The sequence below is a fragment of the Alternaria postmessia genome (genome assembly GCF_024291825.1).
Source record: "Alternaria postmessia strain BMP 2775 chromosome Unknown scaffold_167, whole genome shotgun sequence".
NCBI lineage: Eukaryota > Fungi > Ascomycota > Dothideomycetes > Pleosporales > Pleosporaceae > Alternaria > Alternaria postmessia.
This window is the reverse complement of record NW_026260240.1, coordinates 25,595-36,690: the sequence shown is the minus strand read 5'-3', so window position 1 is coordinate 36,690 and position 11,096 is coordinate 25,595. Positions and strand designations below refer to the sequence as shown.

Genomic DNA, 11,096 nt, shown 5'->3' with positions numbered 1-11,096 from the left:
GTTTAAGAGCTCTAAACTGAACTGACTGATAAGACGAGAGCTCTAAACTGACACTGAACTGACTGCCAAGCAATCAGTCAGTCAGTCAGTCTCATCAGTTTGGATTGATTGTTAGCAACTCTGGTCATGAAGCGGACAAAGACAGAAACTTCTTCCTCTGATGGTGTCGCGGACACTCTTCAGCCATTAGACATGAACGAAGATGATTCAGAGGCTGAGACTGAGCGACTGCACAACACGCCTCGAAAGCTCGCGCGCACCGCTACAGAGACGTCATTACTCTCCGAGTCCATCTACACAAGAACTCCAAGCAAGCTCACGCATTCCAAAACCATCGAGCACGATGATTCTGCTCCACCCACACCCACTGCCATTGCAGACGACGCAACCATGGGCGAAGCACCCACAACCGAGAACCCTGGGGGCTTGCCGCTGGGGGCGGATAGCAGTAACGAGACAGACCTCGGTTCTCACACACCCAGTGAGGAGACTCACAAGCTACCTCACTACATGCCTTTCGAAACATCTTCATCTCTAAATTGGGCAAGCATTCGATCCCGGCTTCCTGCCGACTGGATGTGGGATGTCGAGTACCATGCCGCGCACGCCAGATCTGCTATGCAGGAAGGGTGCTGGAGTTGTACTCCCCTGGAACCAGATGAACCAAAGCACTATCCTCTCACCATCGCTAAAGCTCCAGTGGTGATTCCGGTGGAATATCAGTGGCCTCTTACTGGCGGAGTAGCACCACCACCAGATCCGCGAGCTACATCACTTATCGATAGTCGGGCTAAGATACCACTGGAAGCTGTGAGAGATATCTTCCTTACCTTTCAAGGTAGTCTGGGGTTCTATGTTCTGTTGAACGGTCTACTTCAAGTCATTGTGCCAAAAGACTTCGATACCAGCTGGGCGTCCTCACACCTTCCACACAAATTTGGCGGTCTAAAGGTCTGTTACATCGAACAGAGTCTTGAGCCGACTATGTTACCGAACAAGATGCAGAGTAGCAGAACTCTGCCTACTGGGCCCTCGCTCGGATCCTCGAGCGCTTCAGGAAGCTCTTGGCCCGCTCGCCCGCTCGCTCAATCTCTCGCTAATAACCAATCTCTGAAGCTCAACGACTTCATAGAGGCTCGCCCATTGTCCAACCATAGGAAGGAAAGGTTCTCAGGGCGTATCAGTCTCAAAGTAGCAAAACATGGCATTTCGCTGATAGTGATGTCTACTCACGTTATCACTGAAGCAGTTCTTGCGAAATCGCACCGTGACACTCTACTTGGTCGGAAACATGATGATCGCTATCGGAGACTAGACGATGACTGGAATGAACACGTTGAGATATGGGCTGGCAGCGGAAAGGTTAGTGGGGTGCACACGCCCACCATTGTCATATACAACAATCACGATTCGTATACTCTAAGGCTAATGTGTTTTTTAGATTGGCACAATCTACGAAAGCTTGGATAAAGAGGCAGAGATATATCCAAACGGCTTTCGTCATGATGTCACACTTGTTAAACCTACGTCGCCCATGGTGGTAAAGGACATTACATCTCCTATACCGGACCTCGGGTGGCTCAATCATGACTCTTGGGCTTCGCTCCGCCAGCAATCATCAAGTGTCAAGATTCTAGCGGATGCTGAAGGTTCCCGATCAGCGAAGAGCATCAAATCTAGCCGACCATCGGATGTTCTCGTTGTAGGGGAAGGCATTTTTCTTAACCAAAAGGCCGCAGCGGGTGGCTCAAAGACTCTCAAAGACCACGATGCATCAACATGGAAGGATCTCGTGTCGCGCGCTCTCCTGTATCGTGTGTTTCCTGACTTTGATCCTCCCAACGGTCAAAGTGGCACCGCGCTCTATGCAGATGGCATAAGAGAAGACGGCACCCAAGGCCCGGGCGTTGTGGGCTTCCAAAGCTTCGTGCAGCGCAGTGGTCATGTACAGAATTTCGAGATGGAAGGTCCTGCGCTCGAGCGGAGATTGCAGTTGGGAAGAGTGGCGTTCTACGGGGCATTCGAAGTTCCTGCTGAGCTGAAAAAGTACAAAATAGTTTGATAGCAACCTTTCGTTCAAGCATCGACACTTATCTTATCTGTCGAATGTCGCCCTCTTGTTGAAATTGCGATACCTATACTGTCGTTGGTTTACCGCGTGTCCAGCGCACGCGCCCAGCTTTGGTAAGAGTAGACCAGAGCTCCCACCATCTGTGCCTCTCATCCCACTGATATACAGCAAATGTGGCAAGCCCAACAGAGACCGTGACGACCACCCAGATCCATATACTCAAGTGATCCAGCTCAATAAAGTTCATGCCGAATATCGAAGTGCAATACGAAAGTGGGAGGAAGATGGTCGCCAGTATAGTAAGCTTCGTAACCTGGGTAGCGAGCGTGATCTGTTTCTGCGATTCCGCAAGCGAAGTAGCGCTGACCAGCACCGATATTGCTTCCTGGTAGTGTATTGAGAGCTGTCGATATCGTGATAGAAGAAATTGATAATCGGCTGTGACTGCATCTTTAGATTCCTGGGCTACAGCATTCTGATCTGGTGTAAGGCTAGTCGTCCACCGAGCTAGTATGGGTGACTTCATGAACCGTAGGACGTCTTCGTGTCGATTGGCATGGTCATCCAAGAGGTTCTTGTGCAGTATGAGCTGTTCGAGGTGTTCGGTCGAGAGCTTTTGATCCCATTTGGTGGAAACAATGATGTCGTGCCATCTCTGAAGAGCGGAAAGCAATTGGTTTTCCGAGGCAGCTGCGAAGAGGAGTACGGGCGCGAGAGCGTACAGAGGGTCCCGACCGGCAATCTCATGATCATCAAGCATGACATGGAGCTCAGAAGGCAGATGGGAAGCTGTTTGGAAGAGTGAACCATCAGTGGCCTTGGGGTCGTTGCTGTCGAAAATAGGTAGTGGCCATGGGTGCTTGATTGCTGACTCCATCCCAAGTACCTTTACAGGCAACAGACGGATGTCTCGATGTCCTGATTTAGTGTTCGCCGTCATATGTTCGATAAAATGATGATATTCATGGCTCTTGGAGAGATCTCGGCTTCCCACGTCTGTCCACAAGATTGCTGATGCACAGGTAAATAAGAAGAGAACAATATTCATATTCGGATGGTTTCTTACCAGTCCATCCATCCCCATTTGTCTCAATGGTGATGGATATATCCTGTTCGATAACAAATTGGAGGTTGCTTAGGTATGTATGTTTTCGTATGTATGAACCACCAGGGGCTGCAGGCAAACGTCTCGGCATCCACTCGATGTCGTCAGGAAGAAGGTTTCGTCGCGCTTGCAAGACGAAGCCACTCGAAGGATTCATAGAAAGTTCGTTCTTAATGGAATATCCCTGTGTGTTGAGACGTAGCACGAGTCCTTTGCTGGAAGTAGCAGATGGGGCTCTAGCGATAGCGTGGAGAACGGGCCCGTGAGTCGAGCGCCAAAGATGAATGTGCCGTCGAAAGAACTCAGGCGCGATGCCGTATTTTGCGCCCACCTCAGATATCCACGAACCAGGCAGGTGTCCATTGAGAAAAAGAACCTGTCCTTGGCCTCTGCCTGGAGATGGTATACTGACCAAGTCTTGCAATTGGTGGTAGTTGTAGCCACGTCGAGGGTACTGTTCAGCGCCATGGGAAGGTAGTCCATACACACACAGATGTGCGAGACAATAAGCTTCAAGGTCATGGTACTGCTTCGGTAAATGTGTCTCGTCGGCTCGGAGCAGCTCTGCAAGAAATCTATAATGATGACCGAAGAAAAGCGTGCGAGTATATGAACGTGCGCAATAATCCAATATGTTTTGACGATAGCTCGCGCCTTCAGGTGAGAGCTGCATAATACTGATATACCTAGCATGAACTTGAACATGCAGCCATCACACTTTCCTCAGGATGACGCCACGCGAGAAGATAGTGAAAAAATGGGACGACAAATGCAGGCAACTGTTTGTCTTCTGATATGTAGAAGAGAGAGCAAGGCTGAGCAAAAGCCAAGCTGCATGTCCGTGGTGCTCTTTATCGTGACCACTCACGGCACCATATAAGCGAGCGTGTGGCGCCTGTGATCGCATAACCTACGAATGTAGGTTAGCCGCCCGTGATACGAGGCTGAAGCCTTCCGATTTTGTTCATTGCCAGAAGGACCCTACAACCTGTGCAACAATAAGCAAAACCTGCAGCACCGTCAGGAAAACAACAATGGTAGCAAAGCTGTATCACGTCAGTCTCGTGGAAGCAAGTAGCTTTGAGGAACCTACAAGAATGTCCAGAACTGTAGAGTATCTCTGCGATCACGGAACAGAACCCACACGCTCCAAGGTTTTGCTTCCTCGAGATGCCCCTCCAAGATCACAATACGAGCCCAGAGATGAGGGAACATATCCGGTGTCCAGTCAGAGGGTTCACTGGTCATCAATTCAAACAGCAAAGGGTCATACTCAGATTTGTGTGTTCGTTGAGCTCTCTTAGCGCCTGGCGCCCGGTGTTGAGTGAATCTCTTGTAACTCATAATGGCACGATTGCGGTGTCGTCGCATCGAGCAGTAACGGCACCAGCAAAAGGATCCAATACCCAAGATTCGCGCATGCTTTACATGGCGTGGAATTTCGTGTGAGGCGTTGAACAACAATGCGTACGTCTCCCTTATCTCTTGAGCAAGTTCAGTGGTGATGCCGCCCAGCTTGAGGGAAGTAGCATCTAGCGCACATGGCAAGCTGAAGATCTCAAGGATATGTCGCCCGTCACGTTTCGATAGCGACAGATGCCTGGAAACATTGTGCGTCCATGCAACATCCACCGCTCCGAAGACGTTCAATGTATAGGCATTGAGCCGCGTCGCGTCGATTGTAAGGGATTCCAAAGAATCCAAGTCGTGCAGAAAGCCTAATGACACACGTCTTTGTAGGTCGTCATCGATGTAGGTAGAGGCAGACGCTCCAGCGTCGAATTGGCTGGTCGAAAACGAAGCTGACAATGGTCGTAGGAAGGGCGGTAGCATTGCAGCAGTCTGCAACGACCCGTCTTTGCGTATTGTGTGGTCGACGGGCAGATAGTGAATGGGAACTGGCAGTAGGCCACTGCCCACTACCAATCCAACCAAGTCTTCTCTGTACGGTTGGCTTCCATAGGCGCTGCCTTGAGTCCGCAGGTTGTAGGTAGCCGTAACCTTGCGAAGACCACCAGCCATCGGCAGATGAACAAATGAGCTCAGAAGCAGCGTCCAAGTGCCGATAACGTATAGCACAGTATCCTCGATGTCTTCGTGGTTCCGTTGTGCGTATGCAGGGGATGAAGATACAACATCTAGCAACCCCTGAACACTCTTCATCGCCGACGAATCAGCTGGAGCTCGGTCAAAGTATTTGACTACCATGATGAGTAGCTCGATATATGCCTCCGTTGTATCACTACCAATGCATCGGTTCGTAAGGTAATTGAGGTACGGTTCGGCGGCGGCATCGTGTGGATAGTTGGGAAAGCCTAGTGTGCGTGCGAGATCGGTTCGTAGAATTTCAGAGGGAGAAGATATATGATTCATTATTAGCGAAGTAGGAGCTGACATGTCTTGAAGACTTCAGTGTAGCCTGCTATCGTCGTCGTCGAACGAGTACGCTTCGTCTGGGGCATTCACGAAGAGGATGGAGATGGTCATCCATTGACCAGATGGCATGTTGAGATGCATCCATATTGAGCATCTCCAGATTAGGCTGAGGCTGAGTTCGGGCTGTTACTATGATGCAGGTGTAATAGTATGCATATGTGGTGGCTGTGAAAGAGCGCGAACTGCACGCGCTGCTTATCGATAACGCACCTTAGGCAGCCCGCGTCACACGTTTTCCCTGCTTGCGCCCAGCCACTCAACATGACGGACTCACTGACGCCTGCGCAATATAGTATGTCACGAATAGGTGATACTTCAACTATTTCATGTACCCATCGGCGCGAACGTCAATATGTAGGGCGACTACCTAGCCTGCAATTGTTTATCTGCTAATAACCAACAGGGACGCCGGCAGCAGCAGGCGCAATGGGAAGCCAGCATCCTGCGAACCATGCAGACTGAACAAAACAAAATGTGATCATGGTCATCCTAAATGTGATCGATGTCGTCAACGTGGTATCGAAGACCGCTGCTTTTACCATCCAGCGCCTCTCACCAGGCCGCGTGAAACTACCGATGAGTCAGGCACAGGCGAATCTCGTCCTCCCAAGAGAAAGTACGAACAGCCCGAGAGACCACTGTAGGTAACGATTTTGACTCCAGTAGGCGACCCCCAAAGCAAGCTTCGAATTCTGTTGTCGCCTTTGCGCCACCATCTCCTGCGCAAGGTGACAAACTTGCAGATGCTGTTGCTGCCGACGTTTATCATCCTGGATTTCTTGGCCCTGGATCATACGCCGTTCTTCTTCCTCAAGATGAGGAACCTGGCCAACTACGGGAACGTGAAGAGTCCGTCGCTTCAGAAAGATCAGACCGCGAACTCACACATCAGCACACACTATCGAAATCTATGCGATACCAGATGGCATGTGACGTGTTAAGCACTTTTCGGCATTACAACTCGATCAAAGAGCTTGTTCTCTGGTACAACGCAAGCAACGAAGCAGGCGTGATACCCGCTCAGCTCCAAGTCGACGCCGTGAACGCATTGGAAGCCGTTGTTGACAAGCATGACCTGCGACGCAAAGCGCCCAACTCCCAGCTTATAAGCCAAGTGCTCGAGACAACAGCTCGCCCTTTTACGATATCACAGTCGCTCGAAGCTGGAGACTTTCACACATTATGTTCGGGTGAAAATCTGCGATTTGAGTTGATTGGCTTTCTATTAGCAACAGCTGGGAGGTCGCTCACATTCGGCTTCGTTCCTGATATTTTCAATGATCCTAATAACAAAGACATGAAGTCGCGCTTCGCCGATGAGCTGCTGCGCGCCAGTACAACCTGTCTTTTTCTTACGACGATGCTTGCGACAGTCAACGATTTGACAGTGTGGATGTACTATGAAAATTATTTATTCACCATCATGATGTGTGGGTATGCTGGTACGTAGGAGCACAGATCATCATTTGGGAAGATAGGTCTGACATTACTCAGGTCCACCTGGATGGCGACGTATCGGCGAACTATCGACGCAGATATATGCATTGGGTATCCACCAGGAAAAGAAATGCGATCATGCACCGGAATGGCTGGCGGAAACACGTCGCAGAGTCTTCTGTTCGTCCTACAACCAGGACAAGTCAATATCCACTTTTCTCGGTCGGCCGATTCGTATAAGCAAGAGGCATACTGACATCAAACTTCCCCTCGACCTAGCCGATAGCGAAGTGACCGGTGATCAGGCGAGACTAAATTCGGCTATAGCAGCGTTAGATACGGACGGCTGGAATACCAAAGGAAGGTGGTTGAGGGCATCCTGGATCGTAAGTCTTCCGATGACATAGTCCAATTCTGACACTAACGAACCACAGCGCCTACGTCACATATCCCTACGGTTTCGTGAAGAAATTCTGGAGTTCTCGCTCGTCAAAATCGACGCAAACGCCGAAGCCCAACTATTGTACGTTTCCCATTGCGACTACATCTTAGCTGTTACTAACAAGTCTGTAGAGACATATCCGAACGTATACGCGCTTCCTGGGAAATGCTTCCAAAGCATATGCGCTACTGGAAGACGTGCTGGGAAGAAGACATACCCTCAGTAGTCTGTCTAATGTTGTGCATTGTTCACCTGACACACTGGTACAACGAGTTCATGATTCAGAAACTCCTCGATTACAGCCCTTTGACGCTCAACGCGGCTCTGTTGCGCGTTTCGGTTGATCTCCTCTCCAACACGCTGACCCTCGGTACGATACGTGACAGGTCATACGACGTTCACCGCGATATGCTGAATGCCTTGTTGCTGTTCGGCGTACCTGCGGCTTCGGTTCTAGCTAATGCGTTGCGCGAGCAACATCGAACAGGCCAGCAGTTTCCCGCCGAGATTTCTCGTGCGGAAATCATTCGTATGCTGAGTGTACTTATCTCACACCTCGACGCTGCCGCACATATGGAGAACTCCGGAGCGAGACATGGCGAGGCAAATTACAACCTTTGTCGCAAAGCGAGCAAAATCTTCACGAAGGTCATAGATACAGTGTTGGATTCCAAGTTCGTGGAAGAGATCACGCCAGCGAGTGATCAGCAGACTCTGGACTTGGACCTTGATCTCTTCTCTGGCCCTGGGCTGGATGGCTTCGAGGGTATGGAGTTTCCAGGCCTGGGAATGGGACTTGGTACCAGCGGAAGTGGAAACTTGACTGATGCTGCGGTTGACTGGGGTGCACTTGGCCAATGGAATGCTTTTGGTGGACCTGTATAGAGCCCTATACGCCCGCTAATATGCTAATATCACAATCTAGGATGATGTTGCTAATATCCTATCCAACGCCTTATTCATATGAGAAACAATTCTTTACCAAGACTCTACTGCATAAATTTACCACCTCTACGCCTCCGCCGCTGCCGTCCTCTTGATGTTGGTGAATCTAAAACCGAAAGCTGCAAGGAATGCAGCACCGCCGAATGCGATACCGACAATCAAACATTCCCGGAAGCCAGACACGTAGGCCTCGAGAACTCCCTGCAAGAATTGTTCAGGAATAACTCTCTTGAGTTCTGAAGCACCAGCATCCAGGACGATCTGTGGATTAAGTCCAGGTGCCGTGATGGCGAGCTGCTTGAGGAGCGTGTTCTGGAACGCAGCTTGGGCAGACGAGACACCGAAAGCACCCCCAAGGGTCTGGATAACTACATTGGTTGTTAGCAATGTGGGTGTAAACATGATGTCGTGGAGAGCTTACATAGCAGTGTGGCTGTTGCTAATGGCACATCAGCATCCTTCGTCGTAGCCTGGATCAGCATGACAGGAACTTGAAAGCTGACTCCGACACCGATACCGCAAAGGATCTGGTAGCCGATCCACTTTCCGGCAGGCGAGTGGGTATCGAAAGTGTAGATCATACCGGAACCGATGGTAGTGATAGCGGCTCCCACTATCATCCATGGGAACGCGTACCCGGTCTTCGTGATGATCTGGCCGACAATTACGACGCAGAATGTGACAGCGAGAATGAAGGGTACCGTGCGGACACCACTCGTCGAAGCTGAGACGCCTTGTACAGACTGGAAGTAAATCGGCAAGTAGTAGAATGTGACCAAGAAGGCGGAGTTGATCAAGAACGAAAACATCGATCCGACCCAGATCGTCCTCCTCTTGATCATGACACTATGAACCATAGCGTTCTCGCCAAGCCACCACTGTTCAATCACGAACAAGATCATGCATACGACGAATGCGACGAGAGTGCCAATGACGGCACCGCTGTCCCAAGCCTTCGAAACACCACCCCATTGTAGAGCAAGAATGAAGCAGGTAATAGCGCCAACGATGAGGACAAGACCAAGCATATCGAGCTGGCGAAGCATGCCACGCCAGTCGGGACGAGATTTGGGTGGTTCATTCGCGAAGAAGAGGAGGATGAAAAGGCATGATACACCACCTACGGGAAGGTTGATGTAAAAGCTGTGAGGGTGTTAGTGGGATTAGAGACATATCCAGGGCTTGAACGTACCACCAGCGCCAGGATACATGGCTAGTGAATGCACCACCAATCAAGGGCCCGACAACACTGGCAAGACCGTACGATGCACCCATCAGTCCACTGTATTTTGGTCTGTCTGCTGAAGGCACCAGAACGGCGATAATGGTGTACGAGCCGGAGAAGAGACCGGCGGCGCCAATACCGCATATCGCACGACCGATGATCAGAGCTGTTGAGCTGGGCGCAGCACCGCAGATCACACTGCCCAACTCGAAGAAGAAGATGGATGTGAGATATGTCCACTTCAAAGGAAAGAAGGTGTACAGTCGTCCCCAGTGCGCGGTAGTCGCCGCGGTGGTGATGAAGAAGGCCGAACCATACCAACCGATGTCTTGAAGACTGTGGAACTCATCGGTGATCTTGGGTATAGCGGTTGAGATGATAGTCTACGCGTTCAGTTAGTCACTACCTTGGAGCTGGGTTAGAAAGAGCTTGTTACTTACAAAGTCGAGGGAAGCCTGCAAGGATGATTAGTCAAAGTCTGTCTTCTACACGATTGTGGAGCTTGCTTACGAGGAAGATAGCCAAGACCAGTCCGACGAGCACAAGTACGAATCGCCCTTTACTCAACTGGATATGCGCTTCTTCTGCCTTTTCCTCCTCCGTGTTGAGCGAGCCTTCGACGTTCTGGAGATCCTTCTCCGAGTCTGGTGGCGTAACGACACCTTCCTTCATGTTTGCAATATGGCTGTAAGCTGTTTGCAGGAATGAAGAATGGTGGTGGTGTTTGTGGTTGTGATGTTGCTCTTCGTTGTATGTTAATAGCCAAATAGTAGTCTTACCCGTGCCGTAGCGTCATGAACTCCTATACTTGGCTAAGCTCCGGGAAACGGGTACGGACGAAAATCAGCTATGCGAAAAGTGCTTGGTAGGTGTCGGGAAAGGGTGATTTTGGAGGCTCTGCGCGGATGTCCGACATGCGTGCTGCTCTCCACCAAAAGTAGTTTAGCTTGGTTCGGACGTCCGCGTTGGCAGGTGCAACTCAACAAACAAAGGCCTCGGAGTTTGTCAGCTGCGCTCGAAATGTTTGCGCTGACCGCATCGGGCTTGTGGGTGTTTTCTCTCAGCTGTAGGAGCCGCAGTGAAGTTTCGCGGACGTCCTATTCACGTTGGTCCGGTCATTTCACTGATGCGTGTGATCAGCTCGAAGCGCGCATCGCAGACAACATGTTTATAGTCCATGAAGCCTATTGTAATGTTCGCCCCGTTGGTTTTTCCGGAAATCATTGACAGAGCATGTATGATGGGCGCGCTTGCATTGGAAATCTACCTGAAGTGCGCGTGACCTGCTGGAAGGTAGTGTCAATTTTAGAACATGACAGATGCATTGCTACGACATACGGACCTCAGGTGAAAGCACCATCGAAGATCGAAACATGGTCATGATTTTGAATTGGCGTTCTTCCGCCTAGCTTAAGTGATAGTTCAGAGATTTGAG

The 11,096-nt window shown here is 50.3% G+C and overlaps 5 protein-coding genes across 5 annotated transcripts; 2 read left to right on the top strand and 3 right to left on the bottom strand.

Annotated features, from left to right (window-relative positions):
• Positions 1-115: 115 nt before the first annotated feature.
• J4E82_011131 (uncharacterized protein) lies at positions 116-2,062 on the top strand (the record flags this gene model as incomplete). Its single annotated transcript, XM_051737340.1, has 2 exons — positions 116-1,362; positions 1,442-2,062. Coding segments are annotated over 2 exons (1,868 nt in total), but the record flags the coding sequence as incomplete, so codon positions are not given.
• A 73-nt stretch (positions 2,063-2,135) lies between these two features.
• J4E82_011130 (uncharacterized protein) lies at positions 2,136-2,948 on the bottom strand (the record flags this gene model as incomplete). Its single annotated transcript, XM_051737339.1, has 1 exon — positions 2,136-2,948. One exon carries the CDS (start codon positions 2,946-2,948, stop codon positions 2,136-2,138), a length of 813 nt encoding a protein of 270 aa, XP_051582913.1.
• Positions 2,949-4,265: 1,317 nt separating this feature from the next.
• On the bottom strand, positions 4,266-5,549 carry J4E82_011129 (uncharacterized protein; the record flags this gene model as incomplete). Its single annotated transcript, XM_051737338.1, has 1 exon — positions 4,266-5,549. The coding sequence occupies one exon, from the start codon at positions 5,547-5,549 to the stop codon at positions 4,266-4,268; it is 1,284 nt and encodes a 427-aa protein (XP_051582912.1).
• A 543-nt stretch (positions 5,550-6,092) lies between these two features.
• On the top strand, positions 6,093-8,376 carry J4E82_011128 (uncharacterized protein; the record flags this gene model as incomplete). The annotated part of the gene is made up of 5 exons (XM_051737337.1): positions 6,093-6,228; positions 6,296-7,054; positions 7,107-7,435; positions 7,484-7,572; positions 7,623-8,376. 5 exons carry the CDS (start codon positions 6,093-6,095, stop codon positions 8,374-8,376), a joined length of 2,067 nt encoding a protein of 688 aa, XP_051582911.1.
• A 126-nt stretch (positions 8,377-8,502) lies between these two features.
• J4E82_011127 (uncharacterized protein) lies at positions 8,503-10,333 on the bottom strand (the record flags this gene model as incomplete). Its single annotated transcript, XM_051737336.1, has 4 exons — positions 8,503-8,804; positions 8,858-9,579; positions 9,629-10,044; positions 10,172-10,333. 4 exons carry the CDS (start codon positions 10,331-10,333, stop codon positions 8,503-8,505), a joined length of 1,602 nt encoding a protein of 533 aa, XP_051582910.1.
• Positions 10,334-11,096: the final 763 nt, after the last annotated feature.